The sequence below is a fragment of the Geotrypetes seraphini genome, chromosome 3 (genome assembly GCF_902459505.1).
Source record: "Geotrypetes seraphini chromosome 3, aGeoSer1.1, whole genome shotgun sequence".
NCBI classification, from domain to species: domain Eukaryota; kingdom Metazoa; phylum Chordata; class Amphibia; order Gymnophiona; family Dermophiidae; genus Geotrypetes; species Geotrypetes seraphini.
In genome coordinates, this window is record NC_047086.1 from 341780561 (window position 1) to 341805949 (window position 25389).

Below are 25389 nucleotides of genomic sequence, written 5' to 3' on the forward strand. Positions count from 1 at the left end.
TGCGCTCCCGAGAGAGGTGGTGGAGAGTAAAACTGTGACTGAGTTCAAAGAAGCGTGGGATGAACACAGAAGATTTAGAATCAGAAAATAATATTAAAGATTGAACTAGGCCAGTTACTGGGCAGACTTGTACGGTCTGTGTCTGTGTATGGCCGTTTGGAGGAGGATGGGCAGGGGAGGGCTTCAATGGCTGGGAGGGTGTAGATGGGCTGGAGTAAGTCTTAACAGAGATTTCGGCAGTTGGAACCCAAGCACAGTACCGGGTAAAGCTTTGGATTCTCGCCCAGAAATAGCTAAGAAGAAAAAAAAAAAAAAAAAAAATTTTTAAATTGAATCAGGTTGGGCAGACTGGATGGACCATTCGGGTCTTTATCTGCCGTCATCTACTATGTTACTATGTATGTTCTATTCTGCAGGGAAGGGGTAAAACGCGGACCTCACGGACCTTACGGACCTCGTGGATCTAAAACCGCACGTCCTTATAAATCCGAGGTCCGTGCATTGACAAGTCCGCCTTCGCTTTCCCTGCAGCTCAGCTCAGGCCCCCGGCTCCCTCGTGGACCTCACGGATCTGAACTGCACGTCATATCCTTAAAAAATCTGAGGTCCGCGCCACTTTTGAGGTCCATGCCACGTTTAGTCTCTGGCTCTGACAGAGCTCTATGACAATTTAACTCCGACAGATCCTAGCATAGGGAGGGAAAAGCATAGCATAGGGAGGGCTAGTTTTAGTTAGGGTGCTGGTCTTAGACCAGAGGGCTGCCGCGTGAGCGGACTGCTGAGCATGATGAACCACTGGTCTGACTCAGCAGTGGCAATTCTTATGTTCTTAACTCTGTCTAAATTTTGTAAAACAGGGAGGCAGTGTGACCCTGGGATTGACCGAGTTGATATAATAAAGTAACTTTGGAGGATTCTGGAGTGGATGGTTCCAGAGGCCATTTCAGTTTGGTTATACAATGAGAAAGTTGCAACTGAAAGGTGGAATAAGTTGTTCATCTCATGGTTAGGGCATATGGAAGTGGTAAAGATGATGATTCTTCCTATGTTTCTTTATCTATTCCAAGTACTAACAATAGAAATTCCAAAACAGTTTTTCCAAAAATGGAATAATATGATACTGAGATTTATATGGGGAGGAAAGCGTCCAAGGGTTGGAAGACAGGCAATATTTAAGTCTAAGGTGGATGGAGGACTAGGTCTACCTTCTCTGGAGAATTATTATAAAGCTGCACAGATGAGAGCAATAGTTGAATGGCATTCATCCCCATCTAAGCTTTGGGTAAGAGTAGAACAAGCAATGTTAGATGGGAGAGAGGGTATTATGGATCTGAAATACTTACCATGGGTGGGAGAAAAAGATTTAACAAATGTAAGTAAAGAAATCCGAATTTGAAAAGGGGTTAGGGGAACCAGTAGTAAAAGGGTGTGTTTCCTGGTTATATAAAATTATAAATGAGGATAAAGAAACAAAAATATCATATATGAAAGCTTTGGAAAAAGACCTGGGGAAGGAATGGTCCATAGATGAGTGGCTGTATGTCTCAGCCCAAGCACATTTTAATTCTGAATAATCAGATGTGTTCAGGTGTGTTTCTTGTAATAGAAGGATATCAATATTTCTCTGAGAGACATAAGATGAGAATTTTTTTTCATTTAATAGGATGATTCAGACCGTTCACATTCCAACTAGCTATTTTAATACTAGTCATAGGGCAATATGATTGGATATTTTAGAGAAGAGAATGTGACCAATGTCATTGGAGGAAAAAAACTACAGTGCGCAAAATATATAGGCCTCCTTTTACAAAGGTGTGCTAGCGTTTTTAGCATGCACTACCCGAAAAACTACCACCTGCTCAAGAGGAGGCGGTAGCGTGCGCGGCATTTTAGTGCGTGCTATTCCATGCGTTAAGGCCCTAACGCCCCTTTGTAAAAGGAGCCCATAGTGTGCAACCCCGTTGTAAATTAATATTAAAGGAATTAGTCGGTGTCTTAAAAATTACCTGACTAGATGATAAAGCACAGAGAAAAAATATGCCCAATGTAATAAAATATGGTCTGTACTAACATAGGGTAAAAGCAGAACAAAAGCTTAATAGTGGAACATAGCATAAATGATTTGCCTACACTCAGAGATAAAAGTAACCACAAGAGCAAATAAACAATACAAGTTCAATGAGTCATAGAGCAAATGTTACATAAGAGAAAGGAGTTAAAAACTAAGTGAAAGGAGAAAAGAGAGACCTATGACTCATATTAATTAGGTGTAACAAGAAGGAATGTTTGTTTAGAGATAACATAAATTATGCGAATGGTTTAGAACAGTAATGAACAGTAATGACCTCTTATGAAGGAGAAGCAGGATTCGCTATAAATACAGCATTAAGGGCTAGATTTACTAAGCAAACCGATTGTGTACCGACCGGTTTGCAACCCCTATGCGACCCGATTTTCCTCCGACCCGATTCACTAACCTCAGTGCCGATCCGATTCCGATCCGTGCATGCAAATGAGGGGAAACGGCATGCAAAGTAGGCAGGGACGCGATTCACTAAACAAAAATCTTGAACACCATCTGGGCTGGCCAATCTATAAGAAGCGACTGCTGGGGACCAGTCGCTCACCTCCTTTCCAAATGTCCTGCCAGCCCTGCAGCCCTGAAATAAACCAGCTCTCTGCCTCCCTGACTCTGGAGTTATGAGTTGCCGCACAGCGCTGCCCTGCTTCTACTCCGGCCTTCCCCTGAGGGTTTAAAGCAGGTTAAAACCATGGGCTCACTATAAAAAGTTAAAAGTAAGATGATCCGTGCACAGGATTAGAACAGCACGGGAAGGGGTAAAACGCGGACCTGACAGATCTTGCGGATCTAAACCCGCATGTCCTTAAAAATCTGAGGTCTGTGCCACTTGTAGTTGGGAAGGGTAAAACGCGGACCTCACGGACCTGACGGACCTCGCGAATCTAAACCCGTACGGCCTTAAAAATCTGAGGTCCGTGTCGGTCCGTGTCGGTGCCGCTTGTAGTTTCTGTCGCTGATAGACCTTGATGAGATTTTAGCACTGACGGATCCGTCTCAGCATAGGGAGGGAAAAGAGTTAGGATCCGTCAGTGCTAAAATCTCTTCGAGGTCTGTCAGAGCCAGAGACTAGTGCTGGAGCGGCAGAGCAGAAGCCAAGAGAGAGGGGACATAGATTTTGGACGTGCTTATGGAAAAGAAGTCTCCAAACTCCAGCACGAGTCTCTGGCTCTGACAGACCTCGAAGAGATTTTTAGCGCTGGCGGATCCTAACACTTTTCCCTCCCTATGCTGAGATGGATCTGTCAGTGCAAAAATCTCATCAAGGTCTGTCAGCGACAGAAACTACAAGCGGCACGGACACGGACTGACACGGACCTCAGATTTTTAAGGCAGTACGGGTTTAGATCCGCGAGGTCCGTCAGGTCCGTGAGGTCCGCGTTTTACCCCTTCTCCTTGTAGTTAGTTTCTGGCTTTGTCAAACCTGGATGACAATTTAGCTCTGGCGGATCCGTCTCAGTATAGGGAGGGAAAAGTATTAGGATCCATTAGCGCTAAAATGTCACCAAGGTCTGTCAGAGCCAGAGACTAAAACCATTCCCCTTAATGAACTTTTGCAGAAAATCTCTTCGTCCGGGCTCTATAAACATTTAATTATTACCAGCAAAGTAGCCGCGCCACTTTTAGTCTCTGGCTCTGACAGACCTCGGTGACATTTTAGCGCTGACGGATCCTAATACTGTTCCCTCCCTAAGCTGAGATGGATCCGTCAGCGCTAAATTGTCATCGAGGTCTGTCAGAGCCAGAAACTAACTACAAGTGGCAAGGACCTCAGATTTTAAAGATGTGCGGGTTTAGATCCGTGAGGTCCGCGTTTTACCCCTTCCCGCCAAAATTAGCTGGAATACATAAAATAGATGTTAGTTGTTTTGAAGCATTACCTTTACATGATACCTTAAACTTAATCCTGTATCTAATCAGAAGCCAATGCAATTTGCTCAAAAGACAGGAAGCCAATTTAAATTTTCTAACCGAATAGATTAGCAGCTGAATTTTGAAACAACTGTAATCTAGTAACAAACTTTTCAGATGCTCCATAGCAAATAGAATTCCAGTAATCCAAATATGGCAATAATATTGACTGACAAAATACTCACTTCCAGTGCGACCTCATTCTGCATGGCTGCTTGAGTGAGAGAGGTCCTGACGCTCAGCACAATATTCGTTTAAAAATTAAAGCTCTAGCTATTGTACTCTGGTGCATAATCTGCTGCGATCTCCCTATAACTTTGAAAAAAGGGAAAGGTGACTCTCAGCTCCCCTCACCATCTAGTGCAGGGGTGTCCAACCTTTTGGCTTCCCAGGGCTGCGTTGGCCGAAAAAAATGTTTCTGGAGCCGCGCAAACGCTGCAGCAAGACAGAGGAGGGAGCCGGCAAGACAGTAAACACCCGGGGGCAGAAGAGGAAAACACTGCATCGCCCTCGACCGGGGCCGCACAAAATACTTCACGGGGCCGCAGGTTGGACACCCCTGATCTAGTGTGAAACAATTGAAATCTACATCACCTTCTCCTGAAAAAACTGACCACTTTTCGAGTCTTCTGTTTTTAATAACATTTCACTCTCTTTCCCCTTTCATTTTCCTTCATATGTTTTAACAACTACTTTTATCATTCATTCTATTTTATCTTTTTATGAATTTGACTGTATATATATATGGCGCCATTTTTTAACAATGGATTCTCTACCTTTATTATATTTTTATTCCATGTCTTCTCACTTACGCTACCATAATACGATTACCCCCTGTTCGTTACTGTGATTACTTCCAAAGCTTATGTTCATCCGTTTTATCTGTACTCTCTTATCACCGCTCATTCCATCTATGAACTGTATGTGTTTACCTCGCTTTACCATATTATGAAGCTACCGATCCCTCACCATACCCCGTTTGCTATAAGCGTTTCCTGTGTAGTCATTTTTAGAATTTTGTATTCTGTGTTCCTGGCCTGATATAGTTTATTTCCTGCTCCAGTCAGTTTAAAAGAGCCCGAGAGCTTATCTCGATGGGCGGCTGTAACAATGGGCTGGATGGCCCGAGTTGGTCGCCCATGGAGAGGCAGCTTGGTAAGGCGGGCAGTTAGGGTAGTCAGCCAACAGGGACAGCTAGAGGCGCAAGGGAAACTCAACTTCCTAATCAGCGAGCCAGAGGATTGGCAGGCTGGGAGGAGCAAAGAATTATGGAAGGAGGGTATAAGGACTTATGCCTCCGAGGCCCAGGGTTTTTTCCCTGTTCCTCAGAGGTGGCCTTCCCTCCCTCCCTCCCACCCATGGGTATGTGGATGAGTTTCAGGGGGTGTGGTGTTTGGGGATGTGGCAGCTACGGTAATCCCGAGCTACAAGGTTTTGGATCATCAGAAGATGATTGGTTATTCGGAAGCGAGTGATTACGCTTCGGGTCAGATGACCCTTAAAAGGGGGCAGGGAGGTACATGCCTACCCCCACACTCATCGGGATGAGTGGCTATGGTGAAGTGAGCTCTGGTGAGTGAAGATTCTTCTAGGCAGTTGACCTGGAATGGGGGCATGGAGGTCCATGCCTACCCCCTAGGCTCTTTCTGACATGGCAGGGTCAGGGGACTACAGTTCTGCATTGGTCAATTGCACAATGTTCGTAGCTCGGGAGCTGAAACAATTGTTGATTGTTTGTTTTCCTTTATGCAAAGCTGCGGCCTGGTTTTTACAATCAATAAAGTGTCTGTAGATTATTGTGTGTGTAGTCGCAATTACTAGGCTGGTTAAACTTGGATTGTCGGGGATAGAGTGCTTTGATGATTGGGGAATAAGGGGTGGGGGACAGGGGTTGTAGGGCGCAACTCAGCCATTCCAGATCCATATGTTTGTATCGGTAGCCTCACTTGCTGTTTTGCCATGTTCAATTTTATATGCTGTATGATTAAATATTCACACTTTGATTATTTCCTCTGATCAATTCAGAATGGTTTTAGATATATTTGTGTTTAAGCTCCATTACATGTAGTTTTTTACTTTGTTAGACTAGATGTATTTTAATGACTATGTTTGTACACTTTATGCATTTTAAATTATGGTCTGTGTAATTACTCCACAGTGCTTGTTTTATACTTCTCTAAGGGCCCGATTCACTAAACTGCTGGATTGTGATCAATCCATGTCTGATCCGGGCAGGGATGATCAATTCAGGAAGGAAGAATAGTCAAATGGAGGCGATCGGAGGACACGGATCGCTAGGTAACGATCCCCACGCTTGTGCAGACCATCTACTTTGCCTGTAGATGGTTTGCACATGGGTTTACTGTCTGGTTTCTTGGGGGGGGGTTTACTCACCCCGACTCTCCTCCGAAGTCCCTCCCTGCCTTCCTTCCCCTTCTTGCCTCCAGTGCTGTTCGGGTAGGGGCAAAACGTGGACCTCACGGACCTTATGGATCTAAAACCGCACGTCCTTAAAAATCTGAGGTCCGTGCCACTTATAGTTTCTGGCTCTGACAGACCTCTATGACATTTTAGCTCCGATGGATCCTAATGCTTTTCCCTCCCTATGCTGAGACTAGCGGCAAAACGTTTGCCCTGAGGTCTGTGCCACTTTTAGTCTCAGCATAGGGAGAGAAAAGCATTAGGATCCATCAGCGACTAAAATATCATAGAAGTCTGTCAGAGCCAGAGACTAAAAGTGGCACAGACCTCAGATTTTTAAGGATGTGCATTGTGCAGTTCAGATCCGTGAGGTCCGCGAGGTCGGATGCACTGCAGACCTTTGCACACATTTTTAAACCCCCCCCCCCAACCCAGCTATTTGCCATCCAGTGTCATATCGCGGGGGCTCTCGGAATCAGTGCGGAGGGAGAGATCTGGAGGACAGGCCGATTGGGCTAATTAGCAAAAGCCACGGTACGCCTCCTCCCTCCTTAGCCATTAGGGAAGGCAGAGCCGGGGGCCTGAGCTGCAGGGAAAGGGTCTGTGTAAAACAAGCTAAAAGGCGGGCTTGTCAATGCACGGACCTCAAATTTTTATGGACGTGCAGTTTTAGATCTGCGAGATCCGTAAGGCCTGCGTTTTACCCCTTCCCCCCAGAGGTGACTCTGTTGCTGATTTCTGAATCCTTGTAGAGGTTTCTAGGATCCATCATCCACCTTGGTCTTCTCTTGCTCCTTCAGGCTTGATCACTTTACTACTGCACTCCTTCGCTGTTGAAGGCAGCAGCTGCTTCATATGAATCAGGATGCTGTGGGGGCCTCTGTTTAATTAATTTGATAAACAACCATTTAAACAAAATATGGAGTTTGTTAGTGATAAAGGGTGCATATTACTACATTATTTGCCATGTGCACTTTTCAAAGACTACACAGTACACAGTAATTACTTTTATAAAAAAAGAAATTTGAAGGTAGAAAATAGAGAGAGATTTTGCCTAATAGCTGCCTGAAAGTGGCTTTCAACATTTGTGAGCTTGCAAAAAGAAAGGCCAAGTGAAAGGTTTCCATTATAGAGCATGTGCGCTGCTGTTCCTTGTCCCTCTGCATCAAAATCGTTTTTTATGATTATAGTCTTGCTACATCTAATTGTGCCTGAAACCTTTACTTCCTGAGCAGCTGAACAAAGTTTAACTGGTAGAAAAAGGGCTCACTGAATGATTATTATGCAGAAGGTATGGGTTTGCTTCCTAAACTTAGGTTCTGCTCCATGGGTGGTCCAGGATTGGGGATATGCAGAAATTACACAATGATGACACCTAGTGGCTGGACTGATTGTGCACAAGAGTCACATTATGGATGGAAATGTAGTCTGTGGTCCCTGGCTGGGGACTGTTGCTGCAGTAACTGGGCAAGAAAGACAAGTGGAGTAGTTACAAATTGGAAAATGGGATCCCAAGAGTATCTAAATTCCTCAGCTGTATACCTGGGTATAGGCGTCAGAACGGATGAGGCCACAGGGGTCAAGGACTCCCCAAAAATTGGCAATCGGATGTATGGCTCTCCCGACTCTCCCACCTACCATCTCCCCGCTGTTATAATTTAAAATTTTCGAGCAGCCCATGGTACAACGAAGCAAGCCTCACGCCGTCGGCCTGCCTCAGAAGTGTTCTTTCTGCAGCGGCCTGCTTATGTGGGAAGAGGAAGTGCTGCAGAAAGAATACTTCCAGGGCAGGCTGATGGTGGGAGGCTCACTTTGTTGCACTGTGGGCTGCCCGAAGATTTTAAATTACAGTGGCGGGGAGGTTTGTAGGTGGGGGAGTCGGGAACTGGGGAGAGGTCCAGCTGAGGGATTGGGAAGGAGGGAAGGACAGATGCCGAACGGGCTGCGGGGCGGGGTTGGGAAAGCAAAAAGGATTGATATTGTATGGGCTGGGAGGGGGTTGGGAAGGACAGATTCTGCATGGGCTGAGGATTATGGTGTGGGGTGTGCATGGCTGAAGGTTTGCCTAGACCATCTTTGGAATAGACTTGTGAACCACATGTTTAGTGAGGTCTTAACCGAGTTATAAGCTCTCTGAAAGTTTATGAGGTTAGCTATCTTACTTACCAGACTGGAGTTGACTATTATTTAAAACAAGGACAGGGCAAGAACAAGGTGAGAGTTGGGATTTAACTTAACTTTGCTTTTCACTATAAATATCGAGCATGAGCCCTGCTACAAGGGAGGATGCCAACTTTTTTCCAGACATATAGTAGAGAATAAATTACATTTACTTACACGTGGGCAGGCATCTTCTCCCTGTTGTCCAACTAAGATATATAAGATGTCATCCTTTTCAAGGTCAAAGATCCCTATTACTGCTGTGCCATGGGTCCTTAGGATACTCTTAGCCCCCTTTCCACCAGCAGCTCCATAGCCTGAGAGCCTGCAATGATTGACAGAGAAAAAGATATACAAATGAACAGAGAACAAACTGATGCAACATGAATTCTTTGCACGACCTCAAACACCCGAGACACTACTTAGATTTCATTCGTGTCCTTACTGGGGTAATGAGTGGCAAGTCAAATGCACGTAAGACAAATGCGCGCAGACATTTGGACACAGACAAAAGCACAAAGGATAAATGCGCGCTACACAAATACATGCAAAACAATAACACGCAACATAAATTTGTGCAAGACAAATGCGCGTGAGACTTTCACACACACGACAAAAAAGCGCGAGACAATCAGGTGATGTGTTCATCATCGGTCTTGTCTAGGCCAGAGTTATCAAAATCAACGAACTGGTGTATTATATATCAAGAAACATTAAAGAAGAGCACTTAGCTTAAGCCCGTTGGCTATCCAGCCGTTTCACTCAGGGTTTCCTCAGGGGCTGTGTCTGCTTTTTAGCTTATCAGGGGTAAGTAATTCGCTCTTCTGACACAGTCTGGTGTTAGAAGAGTGAAAAGCAGAGGTGTAAATTTATAGAAGAGACACAGACAGATTTGCTGGAGTATCAGGCAGCCAGGTGGTATAAATTAATATCTCAATTTTTGAATAAGAAACCAAAAACTAGTCTTAAAGACATTTGGCGCATTGAGATAAAGCAGCAGATTTCTGCATCTCAATGGCCACGAATTTGGACTTGGAGGATGAGATGTACAGCGTCAGCATCTATGAGACAAACATGTTGTTGTTTTTTTGTTGCTTAGAAGTTTTTGGACCCCTGTTCGATTACAAAAATTAGATAGTTCTAAGTCAAATAAATGCTGGCACTGTCATCTGCTCTTCTTTTGTCCCTTGATACTTAACTTTTGTCGATCTATTTGGGGTCAAATTAATAGAATACTGGAAGTTCTATTGGCATTGACGTATGATGTAGTGCTGTTTGGTATGTTATTGAGGGCCAAGAGTCCAATAACTCCACATAATAATAGACTACTTTTTATCATGACGGGAGTTGCCATACAGCTTATTTTGAAAAATTGGGACAGGTTAAACTATAGTTTTTGGTGGGAATCCTTGTGCCAAACTTATAAATTTGAACGTATGAGTGCGATACAATTGGGACATTATAAGAAATTCAAGGAGGTTTGGGACCCATTGACAAAATTTTATAAAGATTGATTACTAGTTTTACCCGTTGATTATACACATCCAGGAAGGGTGGGTGGTGCTGGTGGTGGTGGTTGTGGTGGGGGGGATATGTACTTAATTTATTTTTCAATTGTAATTTGCTTATCTTGGTCATTTGTATTACTCTTGTCTTTATACTGTATGAAAGGGTGGGTGGGGGGATGGGATATGTACTTGTTATATCTATTGATGGAATTAAGTGCTGCTTTATTTTGTAAATTGTTTAATAATATGTTGCACTTGATGTTGGTTTTTTAAATGAATAAAGATTTGGAAAAAAAAAGAAAAAAAGAAGAGACACAGCCCCTGAGGAAACCCTGAGTGAAACGGCTGGGTAGCTAAGTGCTCTTCTTTAATGTTTTTTTGATATATAATACAACAGTTCGTTGATTTTGATATTGTGAGTAATAACTCTGGCCTAGACAATACCGATGATGAACACATCACCCCAGTAAGGACATGAATGAAATCTAAGTAGCGTCTCAGGTGTTTGAGGTCTTGCGAAGAATTCATGTTGCATCAATTTGTTCTCCGTTCATTTGAATTTTTGTTGTTTTGAACAAATTGTCATTTTCCACATTTCATTTAGAGAAAAAGATAGACACACAATATAATCTTATTAATAACACATAATGGTTAACCACAAAATTAAACTACACAAAGCACACTAGTCCCTCAGAAATCGGCAATAGATGCAAACAGAGCATCCACATAACAAACTGGGTACTCTTCAGTGACAAAATATTCAAGACTTCTGCTTATGTGATGAAGCAGAGACCTATAAGATTCCTGATGAAAAAGGAAAAATATATTGGTATGGATGCAGCTGCTGGTTAAGAGCTTACTCAAGAGTCAAATTAGTTTAGCCAATTGCTATCTAAATATTACCCCCTTTTCTGAAACTCAATCTTGAGCATGAGGATTTTTACCAGTGGTCTCAAACACGCAGTCCACGGGCCACATGCAGCCTGCCAGGTACTATTTTGGGGCTCTCGCTCTAATTCATTCCGTTACAACGAACTCTTCTCTATTTTCCACTTCCTCTTCTTCTTGTTTCAAGGCTGGGTTTTTTGTTTTTTTTTTACAATCCACTCAGCAGCCCTTCTTACACACTGCTGGGGAGGTCATGGGCGTGGGCAGGACGATTGGCTGTCATTGCCAATCAGTGGTGCTCTCACATACGGCAAACTACTGAGGTGGAGCACTGCAAGCAGGTGTGCGCATGCGCTCATGCCTAGAGGGAAGTAAAAGAAAAAGATTGGGCGGAAGGCATGCGTGAGCAGACGCTGCGGCTTCCCAGCAGACCGGTGAGTTGAGGCCAAGCAGGTCCCCTCCAGCGTGCGCGGTGGAGGTGCAGAGTTGCCGGGTGACCGTCTATGATGCCCCCTTCTCCTGATGGTGCTACTAAAGTCGACACCCCTGTGGAGGAAGCTGAGGTAGCGGTGGCTTGGGTCACCATTCTGTATGCCTTCTGTTGCTGGAGATAAAGTCACAGTCTCCTGAAGCCCTCCCTACCCCAAAGGGGAAGTTATATCTTGGGGAAAGGAGGATTAGAGCGGCGGGTCTTTTTATTTTTTTAGCTGTAATTTTGGAGGGTGGGGAAGGGTCTCAGTTACTATTTTTTGCTGCGGCCCTTCGAGTACCTACAAATCCAAAATGTGGCCCTGCAAAGGGTTTGAGTTTGAGACCGCTGATTTATACCAACTGAAACCTGATATAAATCCTCATGCCTAAATTAGGTGTGAATCCCCCAAATTCTACTATACTGTATGCATTTTAGTGAACGCCCCTGACACACCCCTATCCCTTCCATGGCTGTGGCACAAACATGAGGTAGCAACAATTTTACAGATTCCATGTATAAGTTCCACTTTCATGTGTAGCTGCCCATGTTACAAACTTATATCTAGACTTGATTACTGTAATACAGTTTATTCAGGTCTTACTAAATTTAACATCAGGCGATTACAGATCCTGCAGAATACTGATATAAAATTACTAGGGCATAAAAATAAATATGATCACATGACTCCCCTCTATAAACATTACCATTGGCTACCAATCAATTTAAGATACTAGTGTTTACTCATAAAGCATTTTATACTATGGATCCTGACTAAGCTCATTGACAATTCCTTATTCTCCAGTGCGTATGTTAAGATCGATGCAAGATAATAGATTGGTACTTCCTGCCGTAAATAGAACAAGATGGGAATCCACTCACAATAAAGCTTTCTTTATTTAGTGCCTAACCTTTGGAATAGTCTCCCAAGGCATATTAGGGGCTCCTTTTACTAAGCTGCGATAGCATTTTTAGCATGCAGAATTTTAGCGCGCACTAAACCTGCGCTAGAACTAACACCAGCTCAATGCTGGCATCAGCATCTAGCGCATGGCAATTCTGCGCGCGCTAAAACCACTATCGCAGCTTAGTAAAAGGAGCCCCAGGTCTGAAGCAAATATCAAGGCTTTTAAGACACTGTTAAAAACTTACTCCTTTCAGTCGGCATCTGGGGCATATCTATTGAGAATTCAGCGGGCATTCCTTAAATGCACAATGTAATTAATATTTGTATATATTATTGTTTGAATGTTCTTTGTGTGCTATCCTATCTTCTATGGCGTTCCTTTTTATTTATTTATTTAGTAATTTTATTGATGTAAACCGCTGAGATCTATGTTAAGATTTGGTAGTATATCAAATTTTAATAAACATAAACATACGTGTCTAAGTTGTACCATTTATTTATTCATTGGGACAGACTGAACAGCTCTGAGTTAAGACTATTTGGATAACTATAAGCGATCTTAACTCAGAGCTGTGAAATTCATACAGAAAGTTTTGTTTTGGATTGTGTCATTTCCCTTCGGTATTATAAACATTTTGCACCAGAAGCTACCTGAGCATCCAGGAACTTTTTGTTCCACCTTTTGTGTCTTTGGATTTATCTTTATTACTGTGGAACATTGGTCCTTTTTTCACTTGGTTTGCTCTTCTGAAGTTATGCAGACATCGACATTATTCAGTGCCAGTACTGGCATAGCTGACTGGGCAAATAGGACTGCTTAAATAGCAGTTCTAACATTGACTGGTTAGCTATGTGATTATGGCACCGAATATCAGCTGTACTTGGATTACTTGTGGATATCATGGCCTGCCTGGATATTCAGTGCCGGCACCCGAATTGGAGAGTTTCACAAAGACATAAATTTCACCCATTCCCGTCTACTGTGCAAGTTCTGTGGTATTCCTATAATCCCCATTGCCATGTGGCTCTCTAGTCTGAATATGACCCAGCATTGAATATTGTGACAGGCAGGACCCTTTCTCATTCAGAGACTCTGATTAACCCTATTCCTGACAAACCAGTGCCTATTCCTAGGACCAGAAAGCAAACTGTAAGGTCTGGCAACCAGACAGCTCACACATCAGAGAGGCAGAGAATAGGACAGAATGCAGCAGTAGCTCAGAATTCCCTTAATCTACCCTATTATTCCTTATTCAAAACTACAGAAGTAAAAACTCCTTTTAAACCTGCAACTTTACAAGCTGACCTACAGAGGGTTAAAGAAAGGGGTGGAGTCAGCAGGGATGATGTGTATCAAACAGGGCTAGAGCCCAGGAAGAGCCTGAGCAGCAACAGAAGCATCTGCCAGGCACATTTGAAAACCCTGTTTCCTTTCCAGTGCCACTGCCTCGATTAAGGCTGCCATCTGCTACTCCCAGGCCAGGCAAGAGTCATTTTCCCAGAGCAAGGTTAGCTTGGGAGTGGGAGGTATCTGAGGAAAAGTTCAAGCAGGCTGGCTGTGAGAAATTAGAGCTTGTACAGAGTGGGGGAAGGGAGCCGCATGGCATAGAAGTAGCTCCTATGGAGATAAATGAACAAGGGTTTGAGAATGATAATGTAGAATATGACATGGATTATAGTTGTGAACTAGGGGAAGGAATGTATGAGGAGAGCATGGATGAAGAAACCTCATTTAAATAAGAAACCTTCCTGGTTAGGAGTGAAGCAAGGATCCTGTAACTGAAGGGATTTGAAATAGAGATTGCTTGAGTGTGGGGACAGGTGGGAGTGAATGAGTTTTGGTGCAGTGGGGGAGTAAGGCCCAGTATTATTGCAGGGGAAGCCAAGTTTAAAACCAAGGCTGGTGCAAGTACCAAAGTTTGTCCCTGTCCAGAGACACTGAGTAATTGGGAACACGGGAGGTGTACAGAGTCCATTTGTCTGTATTTGGGTGGAGCTTGTTCCCATACCTACTTTCCCAGTTAGAGAGAGTCAGGGCAGTAAGGTGAGAGAGCTCTTTGGAGCTAGGCACAAGAGAGTGTCCCTTAATTTGACTGTGGATCATAGTAGCCTGGAGTTGTTTGTAGGCTGAGCAAAGCAAATTTTAGCCCCATTTGCCAAGGCTGCTTGGACTGAGAGAAGGCAATAGCCCAGGGGCTGAAGCTGTAAAACCAATTTGCTGTTTTCTTTTATTTGGAAAAGAACAGAAATCCTGAACTGTTGGAAATTTGCAAAGGTTGCTGTATTTGCGAAGTATATGGACTGAGATGAAAGCCCAGATAGGGGATTTTGCGTCCAGTGGCCCTGTATAATGAATTGCCAAACAAAATAAAAGTTTTTGATTTTGAAAGTGCAAAAAGGAGAAGGACTGTTTGTTTGGTGAAACCTACACACCTTACTGGCCCTCTGTGGGGACTAGATCCGAGCGTGCATGGCCGGGGCTTGACCCCACCACCATATCTAGGAAATTTGGCCGACTGTGGTCAGCGTTTAAAGAAAAAATGCTGACCGCTGCCAGATGAATATTGACCAGAGAGACTCTAGGTTTTAATTTTCTAATTAGGTTTTTCCTTGGGACAACTATAATCCAATGCAATGCCTAGCTATGTAACTTGTAAACATTTTCACAGCTAACTATACAGTATAGCGAAGTTTATTTTTGGCTCCAGAGAATATTCAAAAATCAAATCTCTACCTGGTACAGATGATAAAATTTTTCATTTTGAATGGCTATGAGGATGATTTGAGAATGTTTATAGGCAATTCATAAAATCCCAGATATTATTAGATTTCAAGCAGAACAGAGAATATCCCCTCCACTCCTTATGCGGTCCTGTGGAATGCTTTGCCAGGATATCTGCATTTATGTAAGAATATAGTGCAATTTAAAAAGCTGTTAAAAACACATCTGTTTTCTCAGGTGTTTTTAAATATCTGATTTTTGCAGCATTAAATGGCATAATTGACAGGGTTAGGCAGCTCTGTATTACTGACTGCTACGTGTATATTTGTAGGGTGTTGGTAACGCAATTCTGTGTTAAGTTGTCCAGCCAAGTGTGCTATTGAAATGTTAGCACTATGGCCCAAATTCTGTAACCAGCGCCTAAAGTTAGGCACCTATTTCGGAGGCGCCCAATTAGATAGGCATCTATCTAAATTGAATAACAAGCTCAATTAAGCTTTTTAATCAGCACTGATTGAAACATAGGTGCCTATCAAGAAAGCGCAATTCTGTAACAAGGCGTCTCTAAAAATGTAGGTGGCCTTCAAAAAAATAGGTGCTATGCATGTTAGATGTGGGCGTGGCTACGTGTTAGGCGCCTTGTTGCAGAATCACTGCTCTTAAGTGTGCTTAAGCGCTCAGCTAGGCGTCTAACTTTTAGGGCTCCTTTTACTAAGGTGCGCTAGCGTTTTTAGTGCACGCACAAAATTACCATGCGCTAAACCGTGCGGTACGCTTCTAGAATAACACCAGCTCAATGCTGGCGTTAAGGTCGAGTGCGTGGGGCAATTTAGCGCACGCTATTCCACGCGTTAAGGCCCTAACGCACCTTAGTAAAAGGATCCCTTAGTTGTGCCTAGAGCTGGCCTATTTCTTGGGTGCCTCCAAAATAGGTTCCGCTCAGCGTGATTCATTAAACAGCACCCAATTTTACTTGAATCGCGCTGAATAGTGCCTAATTAGGCGCCTAACTTTTGGGCACTTCTTATAGAATTTGCCCTTATGTTTATTTTTGCACATTTTATTTTGAGTTTTAAATCTGTAACCCTCCTAAGTTATAGGCAGGATAGAAATTTTAAAAATAAATAGGAGACCCCCCCCCCAAAAAAAAATCCTACTTTGTTTCCACATACACCATGGTCTCTTACGTCATAATGCCATTGTACAGAACCATGGTGAGGCCACATCTGGAGTACTGCATACAATTCTGGAGGCCACATTACCGTAAAGATGTGCTGAGAGTTGAGTCGGTTCAGCAAATGGCCACCAGGTTGGTCTTGGGGCTCAAGGATCTCTCGTACAAAGAAAAGCTGAACAAATTGCGGCTATACTCTCTCGAAGAACGTAGAGAGAGGGGAGACATGATTGAGACGTTTAAGTATATCACTGGTCGCATCGAGATAGAAGATGATATTTTCTTTCTTAGAGGACTCTCGGCCACAAGGGGGCATCCGCTGAAAATAAAGGGCGGGAAGTTTCATGGCGACACCAGGAAGTACTTCTTCACCGAAAGAGTGGTTGACAATTGGAATGAGCTTCCGGTACAGGTGATTGAGGCCAGCAGTGTGCCAGATTTTAAGAACAGATGGGATGCTCATGTCAGATCTCTAAGAGGGGATGGGTCATCAGAGTGCGATCTCTCAAGGGTAGCTAGGGAGGTGGGTCAATAGAGTGGGCAGACTTGATGGGCCTTGGCCCTTTTCTGCCGTCACTTTCTATGTTTCTATGTTTCTATTTTGAGACATTGCCATATGCCATAATCATAAACTACACCGAAAGCTGTTTTTTTCTTTGAGGACAATCTTTATTTTTTTACCAGAAAGGATTCATTTTGAAAGGGAAATTGCTGAGGGTTGAATGTCCGGAGAATTATCAGACAGCCCATTGCTTCACAAGCAGAAATGGAAGCAATTTTAGGTGTCAAAATTGCTCAAACTACAGAAATGGCTGGTGATGACTTTTATTATTCTTGTAATGGAAAATGAGACAAAAATCAAAGAACACAAACTTGGGATAGTGAATTTGTGATTTACCTCCTCAAGTGTCCTTCTGACTTGGAATATGTGGAAAAAAACAACTGGAAAATTAAAACAAACAAAAAAACAAACTTTGCATCACTGAATTATATTCAGAATGGGAAAGAAACCTATTTCACTTGAACATTTTAGTAAGATGAAATGTCCAGTGTTATTTAGAAAATGTTGGAACAATAGAAATGCATGGGACATATTTATATGGTGACTAGTCTTTAAGCCCGTTACATTAACGGGTGCTAGAGTAGATGTCTGTCAGTCTGGGTATTTTTTTTCTTTGTCTCTCTCTCCTTGCACGTTGCCTGTCTGTCATTTTTTCTGTCTGTGAATCTCCCTGTGTCCTTAGTGCCCTCAGTGCCTCCTTACTATGTCCTTAGTGCCCCTTCCTATGTCCATACTGCCCCCAGTGCCCCTTTCTATGTACTTAGTGCCCCCAGTGCTTCCTTCCTCCCCTCACCCCACCTCCGATGCCAGCCTGCCTGCCTGCCTCCCATCCCCCTTCCATTGAACCCCCCCGATGGCAGCCTGCCTGCCTCCCACCCCCCTGAGCAGCATGTTTCCATGGAAACCACGCCATCCCCCAATGCTAGCCTGCCTGCCTGCCTGCCATTGAAACCCCCACCCCCTCCAATTCCAGCCTGCCTGCCTCTCATCCCCTGAGCAGCATGTTTCCATGGAAACCCCCCCCACCCCCCCCGATGCCAGCCTGCCTGCCTGCCTTCCAATGAAACCCCCCACCCTCTCCGTTGCCTGCATCCCCTTCCATTGAAACCCCCCGATGCCAGTCTGCCTGCCTGCCTGCAGCATGTTTCCATGAAACCCCCCATCCCCCTCCTATGCCAGCCTCCCTGCCTGCCTCCCATCCCCCTGAGCAGCATGTTGCCATGGAAACCACCCCCCATGCCATCCTGCCTGCCTGCCTTCCATTGAACCCCCCCACCCCCCTCCGATGCCAGCCTGCATGCCTCCCATCCCTCTTCCACTGAACCCCCCACCCCACCCCAATGCCAGTCTGCCTGCCTCCCATCCCCCTGAGCAGCATGTTTCCATGGAAACCCCCCGATGCCATCCTGCCTGCCTGCCTTCCATTGAACCCCCCCCACCCCCCTTCCGATGCCAGCCTGCCTGCCTCCCATCCCCCTTCCACTGAAATCCCCCACCCCACTCCTCCCGATGCCAGTCTGCCTGCCTGCCTCCCATCCCCCTGAGCAGCATGTTTTTAAACTCCCTCCTGCGCCAAACCTAGGCACACCACTAACATGCCGCAACTCCCCTCTCCCCCCCGACCTTAGGCACACCACTAACATGCTGCGACTCCCCCCCCCCCCCCGGCTGACCCTACCCGGCTGACCCTACCCGGCACAACAGAAACCCCCGTTGACCCTCCCAGCCGACCCTCCCATTGCTAGACGGCTGACAAACCTGGCAGCTCCAGCAGCGCCCCAGGCACACTAAACACGCTGCTTCGGGTCTTCTACTGGCCTAATTTCCTCTGCCGTGTCCCTGATGAGGTCATCAGGGACGCGGCAGAGGAAATTAGGCCAGTAGAAGACCCGGAGCGCTTTGAAGAGGAACAGCAGCGGGAGGGAGGAGTCGCTGGTGCAGGCGCCGTTAGGACTGACACAGAAGCATACCTCACACCACCAGGACTCACGATCGTTCAACAGCGCATGCGCGCTCTAGGGTTTTATTATTATAGATGGTGTTTGTGGTAGAATAGGACAGCTCAAGCCTAGTTTTGTATAGATTGTCTAGATCTGGGAAAAGATATTCAAGAGAGTATGTTCAAACTTTGCATACTATTTTATAAAATGTTCACTGAACACAGTTTTCCTGGACGTCTGGTAACCCAAATCGAGGTGCATGCATTTACACCAGCTCTACAACTGGCAAGTATATACCTAGTTATGCTAGATCAGGTTTTCTCAACTCGGTCCTGGAGTACCCCCTTGCCACAAGAATATGCATGAAAGAAATTAGCATATAATGGAGGCAGTGTATGCAAATCATGGCTATGCACATTCATTATGGATATACTGAAAACCTGACTGGCAAGGGGGTACTCCAAGACTGAGTTGAGAAACACAGTGCTAGATTTCATTAGATGTTTTTTGCTGCACACATCCCTAGCCATTATTCTAGCAGGAAGAGGGAACAGATCATTGGCCTAAATCCTAGGGTTACCTTATGGCTTCAGAAAAAGGAGGACAGAGTGACACATCTGGGCCTTACTTTCATTGCTTTCTATAGATGTAAAACCCAGGTATCTCAATCCGTCCTCTTTTTCTGGAGCCATATGGTAACCCTAATAAATCACCTGTTCCCAACAATGTGCCTTTCTACCAGCTGGATACAAGCACTGTAATGATAAAATTATTTTCAACAATCCTAATGTCATGTTGCCAAATTATAGTATTTGATAATGTTTTGAAAAATTCTGCACAAATTATACTAAACTGTAGTCTATACCATCTGTTTAACAGTTCTTAACACCTATTAAATGGCTAATATTCTCTGCTTGTTTGTTCATATCGCATAAATTTGAGCACTAATTGCTGTTGATTCATTATCACAAGCACTTATTTAAAATTATATATGCCTCACTCCTAATGGACTACAAAACAAAACTGAGATAAGTACCCTGAACTGCAAAACACATTAATTACACTATGTAACAAAATTTTATTTTTTGTTCCTGGGTAATACGTAAGTGTTTTCTCTTAATTGCCTGTGCCACAGCAAAAGTATAGAAAATGGCCATCATTCCCCTCAAACTTTGCTTTTTTGATCAAGATACTAATATTTTGAAATTTACCCTTTTTTGCAGAACATTCCAGATTGAGTAAATTTAGGGGCCCTTTTACTAAGGCTCAGTAGGGCAGCGTGGCAAACAATACTGCATGTGCTCCACACTTTAAGCTGTGGAAAAATAAGATTTACCAAGTGGTAAGGCTTACCGCAGCTGTGAGTGGAGATGGGTGGAGGAAGGGATGTTATGTGGGCATGCATACCCAGAATGCACTGGCATGCTGTGGTAAAGGCATGCATTGCTTCTTACCACTCGGTTAGCGCAGGAGCCTTTACTGCCTGCAAAAAGGCAGGTGGTAAGGGCTTTTCAGATGCACTGTTACTGCAAAGCAAGTGGATGAAAACCTGCTTCTCAGCAGGTACGCCAATGAACCACACTTTTATGACCTGTGGTCATTTCTGAGTTACAAAGGGTCAAAATCGGCAGTAGGTACCTGCTGCACTAATTTTGGCCAAAGGCCTTAGTAAAAGGGCCCCTTAGAGTAACTTCAAGAACTTTCTAGAACTCTCCATTAAAATAAATAGTAGTACTGTACAGTGTACCTATAAAGATCTTAAGCCCGCCAGCTTAGTTCAGTTCCAACTGTCTAAGTGGTAACATATCTGCATTGTTTCTGATGGCATCCAGAGGCTGTAAACATCCAGCAGTTGCATTTTATCTGACAAGAGGGAAAAATTACTCCATAAAAGCATCTATGATATATTTTGGCATACCTCTTGGGGATAAAGACAAACCTTGGGCACCTCACTTGACATGCAAGCACTACCAAAAAACTCTGGAAGGTAAGACAATTTTGCTTCTCATTAGGATAGTGGGATTTTCTGCTATAAAATTCTTAGACTGTTTAATTTTAATTTAAAAATTTCAATGTTATTTGAAAATATATTATATATGAAAAATATTGCAAGAATCTCATACACATTAGTAATAGGTGAAATGCATTTATCATTTTTATTACCACAATTTCATTTTGTTCTTCTATAGGATGGTACAGAGTAGAAAAGACAGCCACTCAAGTAACTGCTACTTCTGCATGGTGGATCCTTCCAAACATCAAACTGGCAAGAATGCATCTGCAATCACAAATCTGGACATTGCTTCATCCATTGCCCCAGTGCCACATTGCCCACTCCTCCAGCTGTCTCACACCCACTACCCCAGCATCCCACACCCACTCCCCCAGTTGTCTTCAGAAAAGAGCAGCCAGTCAGAGAGAAAGAGGGAGACATTGTAGATCCAGTTTACAATATCAGTGGAGCAGCTGATGAGAGAAACCCAAACTATCCAAACCAAAAAGAGCTCAATGATTTGATCAAAGATCTTGGTTTCACCAAGTCCAGTGATGAGCTTTTGACATCTAGCCTCAAGCAGTGGAACTTGTTGGATGATAGTGTGCAAATCACAGATCAGAGGAAGCATCACCAAGCTTTTTCCCCCTTCTTCACCCATCATAAAGGCTCTGCTTCTGCCACAATATGACCAGTCTGTTTGAGGCAATTAGAATTGCCTGCAACCTGAAAGAGTGGCGGGTTTGACAGCTCATCAAGGAGTATCAAAGCCATGCTGCTCCAAAACAGGAACATAGAATAGCCTTACTGGGTCAGACCAAAGGTCCATCAAACCCAGTAGCCCATTCTCACAGTGGCCAATCCAGGTCACTAGTACCTGGCCAAAACCCAAAGAGTAGCAACATTCCATGCTACCGATTCATATCTTTCTCAATAACAGACTATAGACTTTTCCTCCAGGAAATTGTCCAAAACCTTCTTAAAACCAGTTATGCTATCCGCTCTTATCACAAGTACCCGTATCTTCCATTGGCTCACTTGGTGCAACTCTTAGAGGATTACAACAGCATCAAAACCTTACTAGGCGCCTTGAAGTATGATGAGTATGGCTGGGAGGTCATCGGAGACTTCAATATGGTGGCATTCCTAATGGGTCTCCATGGTGGTTTTACTAAGTTTTCTCACTATCTCTACCTTTGGGAAACAGGACACAAAGACGCACTACCAAAGGCAGGACTGGCCATAGCAGACAGTTCTCTGTGGGGAGAAACATCAAATAGGAACTACTGATGGACCCCCCAGATGCCACCACTGCACATCAAATTGGGCCTAATGAAACAATGTGTCAGAGCTCTAGATAAGGAATCGACAGCCTTCAAATACCTTCAAGACATCTTCCCTAATCTGTCTGAGGCAAAGGTCAAAGCTGGAGTCTTCATCAGACCACAGATAAAGAAGATCCTGGAGTACAAGGAATTTCCCAAGAAGCTAACTAGGAAGGAGAAAGTGGCTTGGAACAACTTTGTCACAGTGGTTTGGGGCTTCTTGGGCAATCACAAAGCTAAAAGCTATATGGAGCTGATTCAGAATCTGGTGAAGAATTTCAGTAAATGGGCTGTAGGATGTCTCTCAAAATCCATGTCCTTGATGCTCACCTTGAAACATTCAAGGAGAACATGGGAGCATACTCACAGGAGCAAGGTGAGTGCTTCCACCAAGATGTACTGGACTTCGAATGCTGCTACCAAGGACAATATAATATGATGGGAGATTACATCTGAGGGCTGATTCATGCAAGTGATTTACAATGTAATCAAACATCTCAAAAAACTACTCACTTCTAAATCTTCTGTGGTCATCCTTGTATAAATTAATATAAATACATGTTAATTGTGAGTCAAATGTTGCTTTTTATGACTTTATAAGAATGAAAAGGGATCGAGGGGTGACCCCGGGAACTACAGGCCGGTGAGCCTGACTTCAATTATAGGGAAGATGGTGGAAGCTATGATCAAGGACGGCATTTACGAGCACATCGAGAGGAATGGCCTACTGAGAACAAGCCAGCATGGATTCTGTAAGGGAAGGTCGTGCCTAAGGAACCTTCTGTATTTCTTTGAGGGAATAAGCAGTCGGGTGGACAATGGGGAGCCCATAGACATCATTTACCTCGATTTTCAAAAGGCTTTCGACAAGGTGCCACATGAAAGGCTACTTAAGAAGCTGTGGAACCACGGGGTGGGAGGGGATGTGCACAGATGGATCAAGCACTGGTTGTCGGGTAGACTGCAGAGGGTCGGAGTAAAGGTCAATATTCTGACTGGCGGGGAGTCACGAGCGGTGTGCCACAGGGATCGGTGCTGGGGCCGTTACTCTTTAACATATTCATCAATGACCTGGAAAAGGAGGCAAAGTGTGAGGTTATAAAATTTGCAGACGATACCAAACTGTGCGGCAGAGTTAGGACCAGGGAGGAGTGTGAGGACCTACAAAGGGACCTGGACAAGCTGGAAGACTGGGCAAACAAATGGCAAATGCGCTTCAACGTGGACAAATACAAGGTCATGCATATAGGGAAAAAGAACCCGTTGTTCAACTACAAATTGGGGGGGTATTGTTGGGAGACAGCAGACTCGAGAGAGACTTGGGTGTGCTGGTGGATGCATCACTGAAGCCATCTGCACAGTGCGCAGCAGCCTCGAAAAAAGCCAACAGGATGCTGGGCATCATAAAGAAGGGCATAACAACCAGAACACGGGAAGTCATCATGCCATTGTATCGAGCGATGGTGCGTCCACATCTGGAATACTGCGTTCAGTATTGGTCGCCGCACCTCAAGAAGGACATGGCGGTACTTGAGAGAGTCCAAAGGAGAGCAACGAGAATGGTAAGAGGGCTGGAACACTGCTCATACGCCGAGAGGCTGGATAGGCTGGGGCTCTTCTCTCTGGAGAAAAGGAGGCTGAGGGGAGATATGATAGAGACCTTCAAGATCATGAGGGGCATAGAGAGGGTGGATAGGGACAGATTCTTCAGACTGAAGGGGACAGCAAATACGAGGGGGCACTCTGAGAAACTGAAGGGAGATAGGTTCAAAATAAATGCAAGGAAGTTTTTTTTCACCCAAAGGGTCGTGGACACTTGGAATGCGCTACCGGAGGAAGTGATCAGGCAGAGTACAGTCCAGGGATTCAAACAGGGATTGGACGGATTCCTGAGGGATAAAGGGATCGTGGGATACTGAGGGAGGAACTGGGATGTAACACAAGTATAGAAAGCTAACCAGGTAATGAGTATAAACCAACCAGGTCGTGCATGTGCAAGACCGGAGGGCTAGGACTTCGATAGGAAGGCAGGACTTAAATGGGAAACCAAGGTGACAAGGGAGCCCCTTCTGATGATTCGGACAGGTCGTGACCTGTTTGGGCCGCCGCAGGAGCGGACTGCTGGGCAGGATGGACCTATGGTCTGACCCGGCAGAGGCACTGCTTATGTTATTATGTTCTTAAAAGTTGAAAATTCAGTATTTTCATGTTTTAAATAGGTAAATTGCAAAATTTGACTATCCTGGTCACAACAGCAATGTTTTATGGAACTAACAGATATTTTCTATACATTTTTAAGCATGAGCAATTAGGAAATTACACTTACTTCCCAGGAACAAAAATCATGTTACATAGGTTGCCTATATTAACACTAGAATGTCGACAAAGTGCACCATGATTTACACAGACTGCTACTGAGCCACTTGTGCCATTCAATAGATTTGGGAAGATAGTGTCTCATCTGCATATTTCTCCCATCTGTTTCAGGAGAAGAAACTGTAATCCACCAGAGCTTTGACATCAGTCACTACTTTGACCAGTTGGCCAGAAAGTTCATGCTGTGGGGCCATATCAATTTGACTATCATTTTCTGGCTATCTCAAATTCATATCATTTCTTCTTTTAATTGTCTCTAAGACTCCATTATGCTTCTTCTTCCTGATGTTTATTCTTTAGTTCACCACCCCTCTTATCTACATTATCATCCTCTCTGGCCATTCTTTCCCCTGTCTTGTTCACTGCTCTCAAGTTTTGCTGTTTTTTTAAACTCTTTATCGAAATCGCCAACTTCCTAATGTCACTGGACTTTCCTAATCCAGATGCAGAAATAACCCATGATAAAGGACACAAACTAGACTTAATCACCTTCTCCCACAAAGAAACAATAGACCCTAAAATTCAATATTACCCAGGACCCTGGGAAAAATGCATCTGGTCAGACCACTACATTGGCAAGTTCAATTTACACTGGCTAAAACAGAATACACAACAAAAACACAAAAACGTCAACACGAACACAATAACCAGCCGTGGCATTATTAACCCAACCGAATTCTGGACCCACTACGAGTTACAGCCCATAACCAATGAAATTCAGGACTTCCCCACAAGATTGGAAACTTACAGCAAAGAACTCCTAGACCAAATAGCACCATATAAAACATACAAAAAGAAAAATAGACCACCAAATGAATGGTTTGACTGTGAACTACTAACCACCAAACAGGAACTAAGAAAATTGGAGAGAATCTGGCAAAAAACAAACAATGAATCAGACAAGACAAGCTGGAAGCAAAAAATGAAAATATACAAAAATCTGATCAAAGAAA

General features: G+C 44.0%; 1 protein-coding gene across 3 annotated transcripts in view; it reads right to left on the minus strand.

The window, feature by feature from the left end:
• ALK (ALK receptor tyrosine kinase) overlaps nucleotides 1-25389 on the minus strand; it is a 792617-nt gene that overhangs the window by 85872 nt on the left and 681356 nt on the right. For all 3 annotated transcript variants that reach the window (XM_033937961.1, XM_033937960.1, XM_033937962.1), the window contains one exon: nucleotides 8750-8897. In XM_033937961.1, coding sequence (XP_033793852.1) covers nucleotides 8750-8897 — 148 coding nt within the window. The remainder of the gene's footprint in view (nucleotides 1-8749; nucleotides 8898-25389) is intronic.